The 22111-nt window shown below is 37.5% G+C and overlaps 1 protein-coding gene across 1 annotated transcript in view; it reads right to left on the bottom strand.

Moving 5' to 3' along the window:
- LOC148014018 (kinase family with ARM repeat domain-containing protein) overlaps window positions 1-22111 on the bottom strand; it is a 50369-nt gene that overhangs the window by 9889 nt on the left and 18369 nt on the right. The window contains exons 3-4 of the mRNA XM_087666474.1: window positions 7134-7186; window positions 6868-6943 (exon numbers count right to left, since the gene is read on the bottom strand). Coding sequence (XP_087522600.1) covers window positions 6868-6943; window positions 7134-7186 — 129 coding nt within the window. The remainder of the gene's footprint in view (window positions 1-6867; window positions 6944-7133; window positions 7187-22111) is intronic.

Here is a 22111-nt window from a genome sequence, read left to right as displayed (position 1 = left end):
AAAAACCAGCCCCAAAAGGCACCTCAAGAGAATGATGCGTTTAAGGAATCCTTAAAAAAAGATAAAACTCCATCAAAAAAAACTATGAATTGAGATAGGAGATTATGTAGATCATGAGAGTTTTATCATTTGAGACCTTAGTCATTGTGACATTGTATTAGGAATATCCTAGCATACAAGAGTAGATCCAAACATTCACTAAAGTCAAAATAAATTTAGATTTCCTTTCATGGGTAAAATATATCTTTTGATGTGGAAGTGAAAGAAAACTCTATTTATCCCATTTACAAATTTGTAAAGCAATGAAAAGTCTATTCCCTCATACTTGATTTTTGTCAAAGATTCTAACAAAGAGTATAATTAAAGAGTCCATCTCGAATATGAACAAGGAGCAAATGAGTTTCTTAAAGGCATATGAAGATTGTTTTGTAGACATTTTACCTCACGAGTTACCATCAAAGAGGCCAAAAAATCATCACATTGGCCTCATTCCTAGGAGCTCATCTCCACATAAGACCATTCTATCGTGTGAGTCCAACACAACAAGAGGAGACTATGAAGCAAGTAAATGAGCTTTTGAAGAAGGATCTAATAAGACCCAATTCCTCACCCTTTTGCTCTCAAATTCTCTTAGTGCAGAAGAAATATGAATCTTGGTGCATGTGTAAGGACTACAAGGCCCTCGACAAAATTACAATTCAGAATAGATTTTTCATTCCAAAAATTGATAATATCTTATATAGGTTGGATGGATCCAAAATATTCAACCAGATTAACTTGAAGAGCGACTACCATCAATCAAGGATTGCTCCTTAAGATATTCATAAAATAACATTTAGAACAACTTTTTGTTTGTATGAGTTTATTGTACTATCATTTGGTCTTACCAACACTCCAGCAACCTTTAATAGAATTATGGAAAATTTCTCTAGAGCACACTAAAAGTTTACAGATACTTTCTTTAATGATATTTTGGTTCATTCAAAAAATGAAAAAGAGCATAAGCAACACTTAAAAATAGTGTTTCAAAAACTTTATAAACACAAACTTTATGTGAATGGCAAAAGAGTAATTTTTTTCTAAAAGAGATTCACTATATCCAAAGATGGGATTTCGATGGATCCACAAAAGATCAAGCTATTGTACAATGGCCAAAATTAACTAGTATTCATGAAGTTCGAAGTTTATTGGGATTGTGCTCTTATTACAAGAGATTCATTAAATGATTTGCAATGGTCATTGAACCATTGCATGATTTGACCAAGGAATCTGAGACATTCCAATGAACCAAACTAAATAATGAAGCTTTTAAAGCTCTACAGCTATATATCAACAAAGGATTTGTTTTGATTATACCTAGTTTGTCAAAACCTTTCTTTGTAGAATGCATACTTTTAAAGATTGTATTGGTGCAACACTAAACCAAGAAGGGCATGTAGTTGTTTATGTAAGCAAAAGGTTGCAAAATGAAAAAAAAATGCTACTACCTATGAAAAGGAGTTAATGGCCATCATTCAAGCTTTAAAAGAGTAGAAACACTATCCGTTAAGTGGAGAATTTCTCATCAAGATAGACCATGACAATCTAAGATATTTTCTTAGCCAACCAAAGATTTCTCAAAAGCATAATCGATGGGCCAATTATATAGCTCAATTAACTTTCAGATATTCCATATTTCTAGAAACCAAAGCAAGATAGCTGATGCTCTATCAACAAAAGCTCGAATTCATGCAATGTCTATAATTCATCATACAAATTTCACTAGTACAAGAGATATATATAATTCTGACAAAAACTTAAAATCATTTGAAAAAGTTAACAACTTGATAAAAATGTAAACTCTTATCTTATTAAAGATGGATTTCTTTTTATGAAGAATACCTTATGTATTACTAAAGATTTCAAGCCTAAAGTTATGGAAAAATAACATCTGCTCCTTACATGGCTCATCATGGTATTTTGGCCACAATCAAGGCACTTGAAATATATTTCTTTTAACGAGACATTAAACAATCTATTAAAGAATGTCTAATGTGTCAAAAGATAAAGTTTGATGACCAAAAGCTTACAAGGCTTTTACAACCATTACCAATCCCTAGTCAATCTTGAAAAAGCATTATTGTAGTCTTTATTTTTTGCTTGCTAAAATTAGTAAACAACAATGATGACATATGGACTATTATTGACATATTCAATAAGTAAGTTCATTTCATTCCAAAAAAAAAGACTATCAAGTCTCAACATAAAACTAGAATAATTATTTAACAAATTCTTTCAGCATCACAGGTTACTACAATCCATCATGGGTAATAGAGATCTATGAACCACTAATCTCTTTTTGCAAGCTCTTTTTGAAAATTTAGATACAAAGCTTACTTTTTCTTCTTCTTATCATCTTCAAACAAATGGCTAAAATGAAATAGCCAATATTACAATTTTGAATATGTTAACGTGGTATTATTATTAAGTCAACCAACAATCGAAAAAAGTATTTACCTTCAATAAAATATGTCTAAAAACGCAATTCATACTTCTATAGGTAAAGTAATCATTTGAGATCATATATGAAAAACCGCTCTTATTGCCTATTCTCAAAACAAAAGAAATATTTCATATCGATGAGTTCATGCACGATATGGATACAACTTTTACCCAAGTCAAATAAGCTATCCAAAAATCTCAAGAAAAACAAAAAAAATGCAACAGATAAGTATCAAAAGCACTTAGTTTTATAAAAAGAACATTAGGTGTGGTTGCAATTTGGCAAAGCTCGTCTAAAAAGCACTAAGAAGCCTTCATTCCAAGTCATTAAACTTGCAATAAAAAATTATGAGTCATTTCAAGTCACTAAAAAGATTAATGATGTTTGTTACCAAAGCATTGAAAAATTCACAATGCTTTTCTAAAGCATTATTAAGAGCCTTCACCATTGAAGCCTATAACAGACGATTCATCTGAAGTAGATAAATACGAAGAGATACTTCAACCAAAGCAAATAATCTTTCATATGATCAAAAAACAAGAAATGAACATTTTTATAAAGTTCCTTTTGAAATTTAAAAATCACTCTCATTTAGATTCTAAATGGATGTAAAAAGAGTATTTTAAATACTATCTAAGAATACTTACGACTTATAAAAAAGCTGAGACCATATCAACCGATACTAAGACATATTTGCTCAATGATTCAAATTAATTTGATACTCATTTACTTTGAAAGGCGATTTATATTATTTGAGTGTCTCAAAATATGATTAAATGTTCATCTTTCTATTCAAAAGGTGACCAATGGTAAAAATACCCCACAATTGTACATTGTACTTGGATCATCATTAACAAGATGACCAAGAGAAATTATAGGATTAATCTGAGAGTCAAATTGACCAAAAAGCCCAAATGACTAAGATATTTTCACTCGCGTAAGTCATTGAAACTAGTATACGTCCTCGGATGAGATTATAAATGACCTAATTAAGCACTTAATTATAACAATCAACAAATAAACATAAATTAAAATGCATAATTTATCTTCATGATCTTGGATATTTAACACCCTATTGGCCCCAAAATTGATGTCCCTTACGATATGGTATTTTTTTATTTTATATTGCAAATGAAAGGAGTACAACTAAGATCCTCTAATCTCCTCCGCTAATCTAAGTATCTGTTGCTGTCAAAACTAACCAACAAGCCTCCAAACCAATTTACTCCTTTCTTTGCTTGGAAATTGGCCTTCACCTTGCACCTTGAAAAACAAATTCAATCCCAAATCTGATATTGGTTGATTGACCTCTTAAATCTTCTTGAAATTTCTCGATTTCAATTGCTAAAATTCAAGTATTATGCACTCAATTCTGAGCACACATCTCGAGGCAACTATCAAAATCCTAATTTTTGCTATAAATTAAAATTTAAAACAAAGATTGATTAAAATCTCTTCATTTGATAACTCAAATTGCTAGAAAATGTTGAGATAACTTCAAAAATGATTAGGGACTGAGAGAATACTATAGAGATAAATTTTAAAGTCTCATAACGAGAAACATTGAAAATTTGTTATTGCCTTGCTCAAATAGCCATGGAACCTATCACCTATGGCTTAGGATCACCAAAAAGGTTGTTGCCTCTCTTATATGATATCACATACACCAAAAGAACCTTGGATTACTGTCATCTGCTCTTGGAGGGCTCCAAATTGCTATCACTTGCTGTAGGATTTATCCCTAATGGCCTACAAATCACATCAACAACCTCTCTTTTCTCTCTAACAACCTTGTTCTCTTTCAAAATGACTAAAATAAACTCCACTAATCCTTAAAAACGTTTTTTCCACTTGCATGGGCAAGTTTTGCCAAGGGGTAGCCTTCTAATCCCATTTTTCAACATTATTCAACTTATTAAATTAATATTTAGAATACTAATTCTAAAAACTAATTTAATAATTATACTAATGCTTAAATATTTAATTCCACCAATCAATAATTAAATTGGCTAGATCAATTTATCTTGCAAATATCCTTGAGCAATTATTAGCCTTTAGATCAACATTAATTAATTAATTAATGATTGGACTCTAATGTCACCACCGACATTAATGGCCAATAAATTAGTCTAAGCCAAAATCTAACACCAAGTATCACCTAGTACCTGTCAAGCATAACTTATTACAACTTTTGCCTTTGACACCCATTGCATCCTTGCAATCCTTGGTCTGTTACCATGAAATAACTGCCATTCAAAAATCGAGTAAATTGAGGATTCTTTGTCAATTCAACAAAGAGATTTGTTGTTGTTCTCATCCAATTCTTAAATTGATCATCAAATTCCTTTTCACTTTGTTGGTCATTAGCCTCCTTATGCCCTGAAGGCCTTACATCTTGCCCAACAATAACATTTTCAGCTTGTTGTCCATGGGAACATATTAAGGGCACCAGAGTTAGAGCAATCGAGTCCTATTTGTAGGGCTCAAGGTTCTATTGTGTACATTCATTGTGTGATTATCACTCTTCAACTCTTGACCCAATGGTCTATGTATCCATACACTAGGATGGTGTGGGCTAGTGGTATGAGATGCCAACCCTTGGGATGTGGTCATGACCTAAAGTGTTGCTAGCTCCCAAGCTCAAGGGTAAGTCTGTTTGGCTCTACGATTGGAAGGTGAATCTGATGTCTGGTTCTTTTCATTGTGAGTATGGATTTTGTGAAGTTTAATGTGCAAGTTGGATTCTAGGGGAATCTTTTAACAATCCACTTGTAGTACTTATCAACTAAACATCTTACCACTAGCTTTTTAGAATCATGACCGTTATTGATCTTGTCACTCGTATAAGCTACATCATATTAGATTTTGCCACACGAAGATTTTAACATTCAACTTAGCCCTTGGGTTGTAGCTTGTCTCATGTTCTTAAGCAATAGATGTTGTAAGTAACGTGTGCAAGAAACCTTGTATTTGGTCTTCAAGATTTTGACTTTCAATGTGCAAGTTTTACATACGGAACTTCCAAAATGTTCATCAAATATCCAAAATCCGTGATAATACTATCATATTTGGTCAAAATTCACAATATACAACTCCAGTTTGACCAAAATTTCCATGATGCCCTCAAATGCAAAATTTCAAATATACCCTTACATGATGTTCACAAAAACTTGCCTATGCATCATTCTTTGCTATGTTTTTATGAGGATGATTATATTCCATTATTATGGGATGATATGATCAAGGTTGAAGGTATCATACAATGAGAAAATGAAATAGCTCACAAATCGTGGACACTAATGCAAGTGTTTGAAAGCTTCTTTGTGGCAATTTTTGTTTAAAACATTCAAGGATAGATCCTTGGTATAGGAGACTAAGCAAATTTTCGAGCATTTGAAAAAAAATAATGCAAGTTTATTTTGGAAATTTGAAAGGTATTTTGGGAATTTCCGCAAAGATAGGGGTATTTGGTGATCCTCCTACATAACACATTATGTTGATCTGATACTTTAATGACCTACATTCCCAATTTAAAAGCTTTTTCCAAAAACTTGATCATTTTTGTTGAGCACAATATGCATTTTCAATGTCGTCCTGATCTGTCATCCCAATCCCCTACCTTTATCTACCCACTGTCAAGTCCCTATCCTGGTCCCCTGTAATGTGCAATTAAGCATGCCATACCTACAGGTCATAGGTTTCCAGATAAGCATAAGTGGCATCATTCAGATTTTCTAAATGACTACCTCCTCCAAAAGCAAGGTCATACCTCCAGATCTATACGACATGGTAGAAAAAAGTACTGAACCAGTTGAGAAGGGTTGATTCCCTAGTACTATCTGGAAAGCAGTCCATTCAGGTCGATCAGCTGTGAAACTTCAGAAAAAGTAGATTTGCACAAATAAGGAAAACATGCCGTGCGGGGGGTATTCAGTGTAGAATAGAAAGTCAGACAAGTCAGGGGATTAAAGGGGGAAAATCTATAGGCCACAGCACTAGGGTACAAACACTGATAGTTCAGGAAAGTAAAGTGGTTGAAACCCAAGAATGATCACATTCATGTGTGAGAAGCTGGGTCCCATGTGCTGCTCTTGTGAGTGTGAACTACAAGATGGCTGTTTCTGGGTCTTGAACTGTATGTGGAAGCCAATTAAAACCTTTATGGCTCGTACAAACGTGAGATAATGGTCCACTTATTGGCCTAAGAGAATCAAGGCAGTCAGCTGATGTAGCATGCACAGCTGTCAATTCAGTACCAATAAAGAGGACTGCCTCTGAGAAACAAAAACAAAAGTCATGAGATCAGCACTAAAGCTCTAAACATTCAAAGTAAAAAATACCACCTCCAATAATATATGCTGGTGAGTTTTACACAATGGGCATACCTGACGCAGCAATGTAAGAAGGTCCCCCCCAACACAGTACTCCAATACAAGCCATAAATGAGCAGATGTTTCATACCTATCAGACAAAACATGAAGCAGCCTTGCATCAACTTCAAATAGCATGGGGTATCTACACAACCATCAGACATGGCCCAAATCTGGAATTCCTATGACTTTAGATCAAAATTTCGCCAAAACTTTTCAAATCTCATCTGGGATGTGAAAACATTTGCATTACAAAGCATAAACTCAATGTCGCTTCGAACCATGCATAAAACTTGAGAACATTTGAATGATCCAGAGAATGCAATGTTCGAACCTGTTAAACAGCATAGCTTTAATACTTCCTCCCTCCCTCTGCCTCACCTCCCTCCCTCTTTGTGATACTCATGTACCTTATTATTTTAAAAACATTTAGAACATAAGACACTACAGGCCAAGTGTAATCACATTTATTATTAGCAGAAGATCAACTCCATTCTGCACTGAAATAAAGGGTATCCACACTGCATTGATAAGATAAGATGCTCTGCATACAGATCCAACAAACCTGGGTCCTTTGTATCTGGATCAGAACCAGCACACATAAGGTTGCCTAAACTACTTTGCAAAGATTATATATTGCTACTGTCATGCTCAAGGTAGGTTTAAAGTGTAGAGGCACTGCACTCAACTGCTGCATCCTCTTAAGATATCCTCATTTGAGAATAAGAAGTCAGGGAAGTTTAGAAAAGAACGGAAAACAAGAACAGGCTGTTGAAGATACAAGAAGTCCAGAGGTTTTTCCAAGTACCCTCACTAACACTTTGGGAAGACCACTTACCCAAAAGAAAAATGTTGAAAGAAATACACATGCCTTCAACCTAGAAGAAAGGAAGGACCAAAGCAATCAAAGACCGCTACACCAGCTGCAATGATGGAATCCACGTTTGTCCACTTGTATGTGGTGGATAACACTGCACTACCTTCCTCTTCTTTCAAGAGCCCTGGCTCATAGATATTGATGTGTCAATCATATGGTCTTTTGGAGAGATTGCCTCCAAGACCTCCATGACAAAAGGAGCTCCCTCACCATCAATAATAACCCATCATGCATGTTCATGGTATAGTGACATGGGACAGCCATTTTCTAGTTTCTCGCTCTAGTCTCAACCCATCCTTGTATCGTCCCATTTGTGAGATGGAGAAAGGATCGAAGCTCAGCTCAAAGTGCAGTAGACAATGTAGGAGTGAAGCACAACACCCAATGCAATAGACTAAAAGAGTGTAATCTGAAAGTACAAAGTGCAACCCTTAAACCTTAGGGTTGTAGAGGGTGTTCACACCCGAACACAATAAGTGCCCGTAAGTGTGTGACATAAGCACATATGAGATAAGACAAAAAGTCTGGGGGAAAAAACCTCTCATGCTGAGAGTAAAAAGTGCCCCAATGTCCTACTGATCACCAACACTCCTATGTGAGCCTAGGCGTAAGTGAGGTGTAAGTGAGAAAACCCAACAAACCCCCCTAGAGTAAAGAGTGATCAAGAGTACAAGGATCATCCACACACCAAAGGAGATCAAATTTAAAGCATTGTGAAATGCTTCAAATTTGTCACAAGGAAAAGCTTTGGTGAATACGTCTGCCACATTACTGGTGATAGGACAATAGACAAGACTAATATCACCTGCATGTAGCCTCTCGCTAACAAAGTGATAATGTATCTCAATGTGTTTCGCGCGTGCATGAAACATGGGTTCCGTGCCACTGCAATGGCACTCTGATTGTCACTGAACAATGGAGTAGGCTCCGTAATAGATACATCCAGATCAGCTAGCAAGCATCTAATCCATACCCATTCAATTGTGGTAGTGAAAGCTGCCTTGTATTCAAATTCACATGACAATGTGGCAACAGTGGATTGTTTCTTGCTAAGCCAAGATATTCAAGATAAGCCAAGAAAGAAACAATTGCCACTAGTGGAGTGACATGAATCATAATCACCAGCCCAATCAAAATCACTGTAAGCATATAACTGCAGTGGTCCCCCCTTGGCATAATGTCACAACTCTATAGAAACAAAATTTGTATCCTTTTTCATTATTTGTCACAACTCTATAGAAACAGAATTTGTATCCTTTTTCATTAATTTGTCTATATAATGATTTATTAAATTTATTTCCTTTGCACTAATTAGATATAAAGAAATGTGCATTTCAAGCTTTCAATCCACACATGCACATTATACAAGCATTTCATGATCATGCCATCTTGTTGATTGTAACTGTTTGTTCTGGTGAATCTAGCCCACACTTCAAGGCATCAATCTTTTTTGTGTGCGAGTCTAACCTTGATATGCGTGAGTTTTGGTCACAGGCGCCCAATCGGACCATATAGGTGAAAGTGTGAACTATCTTTTCTCTAACCCACCGTGTGGGTCCACCATAACCTGTGACCACTCATCAGTGGCCAACTCCAATGCACTTTTCTTTATATCTAATTAGTGTAAAGGAAATAAATTTAATAAATCATTGTATAGACAAATTAATGAAAAAGGATACAAATTCTGTTTCTATAGAGTTGTGACAGGATCTCCTAAAATTTAGGGGCCCCCCCAATATGGGTGTCATATGAAAGCTTTTTCCGTGTACATCGCAAAAACGGTATTAGAATCTTCATGTGACTTTCCTATGTAAACAAATGTGCATTTCAAGCTTTCAGCCCACACATACACATTATACAAGCATTTCATGATCATGCCATCTTGTTGATTGTAACTGTCTGTTCTAGTGGATCTAGCCCACACTTCAAGGCATCAATCTTTTCTGTGTGCGAGTCTAACCCTGATATACGTGAGTTATGGTCACAAGCACCCAATCGGGCCATATAGGTGAAAGTGTGAACTATCTTTTCTCTAACCCACCGCGTGGGTCCACCATAACCTGTGACCACTCATCAGTGGCCAGCTCCAATGCACTTTTCTTTATATCTAATTAGTGCAAAGGAAATAAATTTAATAAATCATTATATAGACAAATTAATGAAAAAGGATACAAATTTTGTTTCTATAGAGTTGTGACACATAAAGCAATCCAAGAGATCTAGTGCCCTGCAAGTAACGAAAGACACGCTTAACAACTTGCCAATGTGACATGCATGGCTGATCCATATATCTGCTCAAGGCTGAAACTGCAAACTATATATCCGACCTAGTGTTGCATAGGTAAATAAGACATCCAACTGCTGGAGCATATGTGTGTATATCAAACAAATCACTATCATCATGTAATGACAGCTTTAGTCCAAGTTCCATTGGTGTACAGACTCGCTTGCAATCCTGTAAGCCAAACTTCTTAAGAAGTTTACCAATGTATCGTGATTGTGATAAACCAATACCTCTACCATCATGTATAAACTGAATGCCCAAGTAATAATGCAAAGACCCCAAGTCTGGCATGTCAAAAGTTTGCTGCAAATTTTGTTTGAATGTTGAAATCTGATCAGCATGTATCCCTGTAAGCAAAAGATCATCAACATATAGAAAAATGATCAGCATGGATCCCCCCTCTTCACATGCGTAAAGGATAGACTCAGATGAATTGTTTATGAACCCTTGGCTAAGCAAAAAAGCATCTATCTTCGCATACCAAGCTCTAGGATCTTGTTTCAAACCATATAAACCCTTTTTCAACTTGCAAATCAAGTGTTTGGATCCCTCAACTGCAAAACCAATGGGCTGCTGTACATATACTTTCTCATGAAGTTCCCATGTAAAAATGCAATTTTAATATCCAATTGATGCACAATCCATCCATAATGGGTAGCCAAAGCAACCATAGACCTGATGGTCGTCATTCGGAAAGTAGAAGCAAATGTCTCCTCATAGTCAATGCCTTTCTTCTGTGCATAGCCTTTAGCTACAAGCCTTGCCTTATATTTGTCAATGGATCCATCTACATTCCGTTTCAGCTTGTAGAGCCATTTTGTTCCAATGGCTTTCTTCCGAAAGGGCAAAGACACTAAATCCCATGTTTGATTCTTAGTGATAGAATCCAATTCAGCTTGCATTGCTGCCATCCAATGCACACTTTGTTGTGCATCCTCAAAACATTCAGGCTCCTCATCATCAAGTGTGCTTGCTGCCATAACAAACTCCATGGTATGTGCAGTATCATGCATACGAGCTTGCCTTCTAGTACGACCAGCCATGGGTGCATCCAAATGACTATCTTTCATAGTCTGTAAATACCATCTTGACATTTGTCTTGCCTCCTGACTGTGTAGAAGCTCTTGCTTAATTTCAGTTTCAGCACTTTGCTGAATATTCAGATCACAACCATTAGCCGATTTTCTGCATTTTCCACTAGAGCAGCTGGCTGAACATTGAGTTAACTTGTTGAAACTCCAGTTGAATCACCAAATGTAATGGGCAGCATCCCTTCAAATACATCACGGGCAGCCTGATATGTGTCCAAACCAGCGAGGGACAATTCCGATTTTTCATCAAATAGTACATCCCTACTGACAAACACCTTTTTAGAGACAAGATCATAGAGTCTGTAGCCTTTGCTCTCACTACTATATCCCACAAAATGCATTTGACAGCCTTGTTATCCAACTTTTTCCTGAGTACTTGTGGAATGTGTGCATATGCAAGGCACCCAAAGGTACAAAAGTGTCCAACAAAAGGTTTCCGGCCGTTCCAAGCCTCAAAAGGTGTAATTTTCTTTAATGCTTTGGTGGGGCATATATTCAAAACATGGCAAGCACACATGACGGCTTCCATCCAAAAACTATGTGGCAAGCTCTTTGCTTTCAACATACATCTCTGGCCATCTCCATGAGTGACCGATTCCTTCTCTCTGCAACTCCATTCTGCTATGGAGTATAAGGAGTAGTGAACTAATGGACAATGCCCTTCTGCTTCAAAAAAGAATTCAACATAGAGAACAATTATTCCCCCCCTCGCTCCGAACGGAGAGTCTTTATTTTATAGCTAGATTGGCTCTCAACAAGTGCAACAAAAGCCAAGAATGCATCATACACTTTTGACTTTTTTACCAAAGAATAGACCAAGCAAAATCGTGTAAAGTCATCAATAAAAGTCACAAAATAGTAACATCCTCCCAATGACTTTGTCTACATAGACTCACGTACATCTAAATGCACTAACTGTAACCTGGTCGTGGCTCTAATAGCAACGTCACGAGGAAACGAAAACCAATGTACTTTTCCCAAAATACATCCTTCTCACAAGTGCTCAAGAGGTTTCTCCAAAAGAGGTAATCTATCTAGCATCTGTGTACATTGTAAGAGCATCAAGCTTCCAAAGTTTAAGTGCGTTGACTGATCAATTGAAAGAGCATCCAACTCATATAGCCCATGACATAAAGTGCCAGTCGCAACCAAAGTCATGTGTTCTTTGTCTCTTACCATGCATCTGTCATCATTAAATGTAACCTGCAGTCCACAACATGCCAAAGAAGAAATAGAGAGCAGATTTTTCTTTATGCTTGGCACAAATAAAGCATCCTACAAGCGGAGAATAGAGCCATCAATGGTTATGAGCACAATCTCCCCAATACCTCTTACAAGGTATGATGCATTATTGGCACACTATACAAACTTGCCGACTAGAGCTGCACCAACAAAAGCAAATAAATCTCTCTGCAAGATGTAATGTGCCTAGAAGCACCACTGTCAAAAAACCAAGTGTCTGCATCCTCAGTAGAGCTAAATGCTCGATCAGTCCAAAAAGGGTCATAACTACATGTATAAAAGCAATAGTCCCTGTTTGCAACAAAGAACACGGACTCAGTAGCAATGGAAGAAGCATCAAAAACTGACATTTCTAACTCCTTTTTTTTCTCCTTGGCAATGCACTTTCTACATCAGTGATGTAGTGGCCTGGCTTCTTGTAATAATGGCGTTTGCCCTTTTTGATTTCCATGCCTCCTTGTTTTTTACTTCCTTGTGAAGTGCCTGAAGTCCCAAAGCTCAATGGAGCATTCTTTACTTGGTTGCCTTTGCCCTTTTATCTAGCCATAAAAGCCTACTCAAAGGCTATAACATCCATACCACTATTTCTTCTTGTTTGCTCCTCTTCTAGAAGCAAACTGACTAACTGAAGAAAAGTGATCGATTGTGCGGCAATCCTCATAGTGAGGTTTAAGGTTGTATGAAAAGCCAAGTACGAAAGAGCTAATGAGTTCAATGTAGTAGATATCATCTATGCATTTGAATAGTACTCATCAACATTCATAAGTTGCTCACGCAAGTCTTGAATTTTGTTCAAGTGATCCTGAATAGAATCACCCCATCCATTTTCAATGTCTCTAGCTCTTTCTTTAAGAAAGAGATGCGAGTCTCATTCTTACCTGCAAACATCTGCTCCAAAGTTAGCCAAGCTTCTTGTGAAGAAGCTATTGAACGAATGTGGGGAATGATGGACCACTGAATTGCTAATGCAATCAGCGGACAAAGCCTATGAATCCCGTGTATCCCACGCTTTTTGAGTTGCTGATCTTTGAGTGGCTGATCTTTGAGTGGCTGAAGTGAAGTAGGCTGAGGCGCCCGTTGTCCACGTCCTCCTGGAGGAGGAGTAGCTAAAGCCACAACTCCGGGCCTAACTTCTTATCCACTGACATAATCCCAAAGATTTTTCACCACAAGCACATTCTTCATCATGAAGGACCAAGGTGAGTAGTTATTACCATTCAATCTGTCCTCCTTGGATACATAGGTAAAGACATCTCCTCCCTGATTTGCCATGATAATCAATTACCAAAAGAAGCAAAAGAGCAATGTCTAAGCTGGACCAAACTGAAAATCTCAAAATTTTCAAAAATTACAGCAAATAACTTGCTGCAATTAGTACACTCACGTGCACTCTGTCAAAACTATCTGTTATGCACGCAATCCAAGGTGCAATCAGTGTTCAGTAACACTATACGAGCAAAATCCCCAGAATTTCTTGCCCCAAATTTGTCCAAGACAGTCTATCACTGACTAAAATTGCAAATACTTGTGCCAATGTCCTCAAAAAACTCAAAAGCCCCAAAATTTCCAATAAATCTACCCCAAAATTTGCATTAACTATGTCCCAGACACATACTTAGAATTCTGTGTGTGAAGTCCTCTTGTCCAAAGATGAATTTTGGAATAAAAAATGTAAATTTTTATTTAAAATTTACCTCTAAAAGTAGTCAGTCAAACAAGCTCGTGGCTACAGGTGCAAGCGCAGGGTTAGAAGGGTGGCGGGCTGCGTGTCAAAGTCCTGGCAAGAGCTTGCTTAGACGTAGGCAGAGCTGGAGACAACTGGCAGCATGGCATAGAGCAAGAAGCTGCAGGTGGCGCTAGAGGTAGCTGACGTCGCAACTAGCAGGCGACACAGTAAAGACAAGGCCATAGGGAGCGGCATACTGCACACAAACGAGAGTGGCGAGAGCTGGTGGCGCTTCAAACGGAACGGGCGACACAAACCAAGGGCGTCGCAAAGCAGAGGCGAGACAAACCATGTGCAATGTGGTACAAGTGGGCGGCTCAAGTACAGGCAGTCGTCAACAGGTGCAGTTGGCGCTGGTATAAACTGCAGGTCGTTGGTTCACAGGAAACGATGGACACAACACTTCAACTGCAGACGAGCTAGAGGAGGCACTGGGTGGTGCAATTGGCAAGAGCTATTGGGCTGGACAAGACGCTACTGTGGTGAACCTGGCGGAGGCAATGGCAACAAGGGGCAGAGTTGGACTAAGCAAGAACTCTACTTTGATGCCGAGCAAAGCTGAGCTGAATTGAGTCTCAACTCTGATACCAAATGTGAGATGGAGAAAGCATCGAAGCTCAGCTCAAAGTGCAATAGACAATGTAGGAGTGAAGCATGATACCCAATGCAATAGATTGAAAGAGTGTGATCTCAAAGTACAAAGTACAACCCTTAAAACCTTAGGGTTGTAGGGGGTGTTCACACCTAAATACAATAAGTGCTCGTAAGTGTGTGACATAAGCACATACAAGATAAGACAATAAGTCTAGGGAAAAAAACCTCTCGTATCGAGAGTAAAAAGTGCCCCTATGTCCTACTAATCACCGACACTCCTATGTGAGCGTAGGCGTAAGTGAGGCGTAAGTGAGAAAACCCAACACCATTCTCATCCCTATCTCCAAAACCCATTCCACATTACTATGCAACTTCATGGTGCGAGCACCATTCCCTTAGTCCCCATTCATTAGGATCCTCATTCTGTAGCAATGCCTCTTATGTTCCAAACTTGGGGTTCAACCTTTGATGTGCGTATGGCCTCACTCGTCTCAAAACCCAAGTTTCAAGCACAAGGTTAGAACAAAGGATGCTATATTAGAAAATAAACTTTGGACAAGTCATCAAGATGGCGAGCTTTATCCACTCATTGCCCTCATCACTCACCTTTCTTCTAAGATATGTCTTCTTTGGCATGCCCATTTATGGACAACTTCATAATGAGACCTTACAACAAGTTAGCCACAATCATCTTCTAGAGAGGTTACCAAGTCTTAGTACACAATTTCCTTCATTCTAGCCAAGTTGTCTTGAAGGAAAGCAACATTGGAAACCCTTTCCTAAACAAGCTACCCATTCTCACAAGATTCTCTATGGAAAGGGGATCACTCTTTCTAGCTTCTTAGCAACGACCACCAACCATTCTTCGATGTGGCAATCAAACTACTCTAGCCATTGCCAAAAATTCCATGTTTGATACTCACACAAAAAATTGAGGTTCACTAGCATTATATTTCAAACCACCATCTCTTGGAGAGCTAGAGCTAGAGGATTGTCCCACCAAAGACAATGTTGTTGACATCTTCCCAAAGGCTCTTCCCTTGCTTTCTACACTTCATCACGTGTTTTTTATGCTTGCAATGACTTTTGCAATCTAAGAGGAGGTGTTAGCAATCATGATTACATTCATGTCCCTATAATGTCTCATCTCTTGCTTTTGAGCCTCAATCTAAATCAAATGGGGACATTTGGAGCTCTATCATCGTCGTTCTTTGTCTAGTTTATTCACCTATCACCAATTAAGTCTAGCACCAATCATCCCCTTTGGGTGTCCCAACCATTTTCGAGTTTTCCAAGCCCCATGTGGCACATTTACTATAGTGAGACAAGTTTATGCTGATGGTACAACCTATACTTATGGTCACGCCCAAATCAACATAACTATTATAAGCAACTAAGTATTTGCATTCATCATCCATTCAATTGCCATTCTCAACATTCATCTTCCCATCACCAATAGTTTCCTTCACTCTACTAACCTCATTGTGCACCCTCACTATCATGTCACTCTCGCATTTATGCAAGGGCTCCATCCATTGTATACAACCATCATTTTCAACATTCTATTCAAGTTTTGTTCTTTTCTTTACCTTCTCTCTTTCCTATAAAGAAGAGGACTAAGGACAGAGAAGAGAAGAGAGAGAAGGCTGTGAGAAAGAAAAAGACTAGTCACTAGAGAAAGAGAGAGAGAGACAAGAGAAGAGAGAAAGAAGGAGAGGAAGGAAGCTGTGAGGAAAGTGAAGAGACAAGTTGATTTCAAATTTTTGGATAACCCTAACTTAGTCCCTTTATATCTTTTATACCCTACTAATGTGGTCGAAATATTTCCTCGTATTTTCCCTACATTTTCCACTCTTCATATTTCTCCACTATGTTTCTTCTCTATATCGATCACCATCATCAATCAAGTAGCATGATCATAATTGAAGCATAACATCATCTCATCTAGATAGCATAGAGATGGGACCACCAAAGTCACCAAAAAGCATCCACCGAGAGATCTCAATGAAGCATGCTAAAAACCATCATCCATTGAAGAAGGCTCAAGGAGCACCAAAGAGGGGGAAGGAATTTGCAAAGCTTGAAACACAATCAAAGCAATAGATATAGAACTTGCAATTTTGTGAACCAGAGACCAAGTATCTTCCAAGCTTGAAGAGTAAGCCTCAAAAAATCAAGGTTAGACAAGATTGAAGAAATCTCAAACCACTCCAATAGAAAAGTCTGGATGAAGTTCAATGATATGCAAGATGATAACAAATAATAGAGAGAGAGAGAGAGAGATACCTAATTCAATTATCTTCACGAAAAAAAAAAAGAGTGAGAGAAGATACCTAAGGTACTCATGGTCAACCAACATGAACAATCAAATAGAGTTCACAACTTCAATCACAATTCAAGTAACCACATAGAAACAAGATCCAACAATATACAATATACTATATGAGGCACAACAACACGCAAGAAAGCTACAAGCATAAGAATAAAACAAAATCAGCAATGGATTATGGCACATTGTAATCAACAATGTTGCATAAGTTCAACAAAAGTGCATTGCAAAGCCACAAAATATGCACTAAAGTCTAAAGATGCAAGTTGCAAGTTGTAAGAGCTCCTAGTTGACGCCAAGTCAATATTTAAAAGTTCCGAGAGGCTAAGTCCTCTCATTCATGAAAGATGGTTCCCTTGCACTTGAATGCTCATCCTGCTGAACAACTTCCTCACTATCACCATCACCATCATCATCATCTTCTTCCCATCATACAAAAGAATCAATCTTTGCAATTGATGCGCAAGCTAGTAAGCGAAGATTGAAGCTCACATAAACATGGAGATTCATTTTCATTGCACCAAGATGGTTTTTCTTTTTTGAGTGAATATGCTTGAATGAGTTCCATAGCTGCTCTAAACAAGAAGAGCTAACTATTTGGCTAAGAATACGAATAGCAAACTCTACAACTCTAGAGCTCTTGCCCCATAATCCTCCCATCATAAAGCAACCCCAATATTTTTCATGTCCTCTAGTGCATCTTCTATACCCGAATGTTTGCTAATATAAAAAGGGCTGATCTTTTATTTTGTGTTGCATCTTATGACTAGGATAGATCCTTGCAAGCAATGTGTTCCAAGCCTTGACCACCTCAAGGTCTCTTTCTTGCATCTTCACGTGAACCTCAAGATCAAGCATATATGTTGCAGCATGCATATGAGAGTCATACTCATTCTATCTGTTGATACCTAGCTCCTTAATCTACTCATATATATCAATTTTTTGCTCCAAACTCTCCAACTTCTCAATCGTGAGATCCATATCTTTATAGATCTTTCCAATGCATGGATCCATATCATTTCTAAACCTCAACATATGCATAATAGAATTAACTATTTAATTGGTGTGATTCACCTCATCCCAAAAATCTCTATCACAAATACATTCATTATATAACACAACAGTTTCATTGACATCCCAAGTCCAATTTTCATACTCATCATCAACAAATAGCTCTCTTATTGCACCTTTGAAATAGTGCAATTGACCAAGCATAAGAAAATTATATGCAAATCGTATTTCTAAGTGTTTGAGAAGTTCTTGGTCACTTCTCTTGCACAACTCAACATGAAAGTAGTGATGATTACATATAAATATGACAATCTTTTTGCCTTTCAGAAAATGCAATCCATGGCAAGTCCCAATATCCTTCAACAAGTTATTCAAGCAATGTGCCATGCATGGACTGAAGGTGATCTATGGATACATTGCCATTAAAATATTTCCTACTGCCCTCTTTGTAGGTTCACCATTAGCCACAAATTGCACTACATTTTCTACCCCAACAACCTACACTTAGTTGGACAGGCATCCTCCATGGGAATGAGTGCATCAAAAGAGGATACCCTATGAGAAGACATGATATCAGTAAGAGAGAGAAGTAGAGAGAGAAATAGAAATTTCAAAAGGATAAAGGAGAGATATGGCAGTTTTGAAATCAATAAGTGCGAGAGAGGAGAGTAGAGAAAGCAAAAATGGTCTACACTTAATGTAGAACTAGATCCTCTTTTTTTGGAGGGACAAGGGGCAGCTTTAAGGCCTTGCTCTCCTCTTTAAATTAATGACTACTTTAAAGACCCAAAAACAATTGATTGCAAAAGAGACGAGTGATTATAAAAAAGGAGACTTCAATTTAGAGGAGTGATTATCTCACATTGTCTCTCCTAAACCTTTACCCTTGCAAAGAGAAAGAAAAATTCTCTTCCTTTTTTTAAATTCTACACAAATGGCACTTGCACAAACAAGAGAATTCTCTCTCCATAATAATTTCTCTCTTTCTCCCTTTAATTTAAGACACTCTCTCCACTCGTCTCATTCTCAATGTTTCTCTCCCCTACAATCAAAGCAAACATTGACAGTAAGATTAGTCAACATTAAAGTTGATGGTAGAACTAACATAAGCATTAAATATTAAAATTGCAATAACATTTAATATCACATTAACAATAAATTTAATGGTAACATTAACATTAAATATTAAACTAGCAAAAATTATTGTTAATGAAAATCATATGATGCTCATCCGAGCTACAAGGTCTCAACTTCCAACGATAGTTGCCATAGCCTTGGAGTGGCAAATCCCCGAGCTCCAATTGTCACAATTGTCCATAATTCTCATACACAAGCATCGCCCCAACACAAAACCCAAGCACAAGTACAAAACAAAGGACATGCCTTGCTTTTGTACCCACCACCCGCAACACGTGTCCCCCGTGCACACTGCTCCTACTAGTGTTGTTCCATACCACCCTTTATAAGATGAAGGCATACCTGTAAAATGTAAACCATCACGATTCTAGGAGCAAAAGTGGTTTTGTGCACATTATATATCATCCAATTACAAGTTGATGCTCTGATATCAATGAAACATCCCCCTAAGATCTAACTTACGCATGAGACACAACACAAGCCAAACTCACTATAAAAGGGACTAGACATCAAACTCACCTCCCAACCATAGAGCCAAACAAACTCACCCACGAGCCTAGGAGCTAGCAACACTCCAAGCCATGACCACAACCCAAGGATTAGTGTCCCATATAACTAGCCCACACTATCCAAACTAAGGATATGTTGGCCAATAAGCCAAGAGTCCAAGAGTGGTGATCACACAATGAATGTGCTCAAAAGGGCCTCGAGTCCTATAAATAGGACTCAATTATCCTAACATCAAAGTGCCCTGAATGCATTCGCACTGAGTCACTTCATAAACATCGTGACCAATGCTACTAGCACCCATCCAAATGTCCAAGGACATAACCCTAGGAAGAGTGCTCAAAAATAGGAGCCTAGTACTTGAAATTCAACGACTGAAATATGAGGATTTCAAAGAATTCCAAGAGGTCAAGCAACATTAAGTTTGAGGGTCGAATTTGTTATCCAAGGAGCATATTAAAGATCAATCCCAAACAAACCAAGAGACAAATTGCTTTGAAGGCTTGCTGGTCATTTATGACAACAAGAGGCATGTGAATTAGCACCAAAGATTAAAGAATCTCAATTGTATTTCATCCATTTGCAATTAAAAATAAAGAAATATCACAAGGGATGCTAGTCTTGGGGCCAATAGGTTGTTCATTGTTCAATTAAGAGGTAAAGTATACATTTCAATTTATATGAATTGATTACTTGTTGTAATTACTATTAAATCAACTTACTCCCACACTATCCGAGGAGGAAGGCTGGTTTCACCGATGCTCCAATTTGCTTCTAATGGGAGTACTTTCACGTTTTATTGCAAAGCTTGGCTTTTAGAGCCTGTCAGATCTCTCTATATGCTTATCTTATATAAACACTATTTTTGTAGTTATTGATCATCAATGTGGGCTAATCTTTATTTGATATTTGATTATCCAATACTTCCTCCTTTCAGACGAGTTGCCAATCATGGATACATGCTTTGTTATGTATTGAGCTTCACTATTCATGAGCAATGAGTTGGTTGCAACTTGGTAGATCTCACTATTGCTTAGAGATCTCTTGTGCACAATTAGCTTAAGCCTTATGTGCTCAATTACCCTTTGTTTGGGATACATCTATGTATTTGACACTTTTGGTTCTTTGAGAGTATTTGATACTTAGAGCTACATGCTCTTTATTGGCCACTACTAGTTGCATTGTGAGTCTTGTTACTATTTGGACTTCCCTAGCAATAGAAGCATTTTATCTTGGACATTTGTCCATAGTTGATCTCTCATTTACTATAATTTTATGGATAGTACTGTTGTAATTCAGCTTTGAGCTATTTTTGTTGTGAGCAGACACTTGTTTCAAGCACTCTATGCTTCTACTTTGTGAACAACAACATATTGATTTGTACTCTTGTTGTATATATTTTTGACTCAATTTTGGGGCTGTTTTATTGAAATTACAACAGACCATACTCTCTTTATTTTGCAATCATAATGCAAGAAAAGCGTTCGGTGTATTGAGAAATAGGCTCACGATATCTTTGTTGTAGAAGATCCCATTGCTTTATGGCTTTTTCACGAAATTGAGAAGGAAGGAAATTCTGCAAAAACTTCTTTTTGAAACTCTCCCAGGTAGTGAGACAATCAATGCTCTTGCGAACCACGGTCCACCAAAGGGACGCTCGATCGACTAAATGATTAGTGACACATTTAATTTTGTCTTTTTCAACGTATGTCTCTTCCTGAAAGTAATCACCAAACTCACTGATAAATACAAGGACAGTCTTTCCATCTCGAGTTTCATTAAAAGTACGAAATTTGAAATTTCTTTTACTTATCTTTGTTTCTTTGCGGATGGATTGAGCTTCGAGCGTCGCATCGATGGTTCATCGGATAAAATCTTCAGATTATGGTCCATCTGTGTCGGTGGTAGATCATTGCAAATTGGCCAATTGAACTTGTAAAGCTTGTCGGGCTCTTCGTTCTTCATCAAGCTGCATCATAATTAAATCCAATTTTTGTTCCATCACAGGTTCAAGAAGATCGCCTTAAGTCATTAAATCGTCTATATTTTATTCCGTCATCCTATAAAAATCCAAAAGACCTGACACTCTCAAAATCCAATTAGCGGGATGAGCGTAGCTCAAAATTGAGTATACAAGGCTTATAGATTTTTTTTTGCCTTTTACGGTCTTCGTCTTTTGCGGTTGCGGGATTTGTAGTCTTCGTAGAAAGTACGTATGACCTTCTGCGTGTGCTGAAACTGGTTCAGCAAGTCTGCATATGTGAACAAAGTCTTCCAGGGAACAATTTTGTAGTTCTGTGCTTCTGCGCAAGAACAGTCCTTATGGGGATAATTGAAATTAGTCTGTAATGACTTGTGGGAACTTGCTGGACTTGCAGAGTAATTCAACTTGCAAAACTTGATAGACTAGGAAGATTTATGACTTGTAGCTTAGGTGACTAAGCTTGGAGTTGACCAGTCG

The sequence above is a fragment of the Lygodium microphyllum genome, chromosome 25 (assembly GCF_053477565.2).
Source record: "Lygodium microphyllum isolate KBCC chromosome 25, Lygodium_microphyllum_v1.1.10, whole genome shotgun sequence".
Taxonomy (NCBI): Eukaryota; Viridiplantae; Streptophyta; class Polypodiopsida; order Schizaeales; family Lygodiaceae; genus Lygodium; species Lygodium microphyllum.
This window is presented reverse-complemented; position numbering and strand designations above follow the sequence as displayed.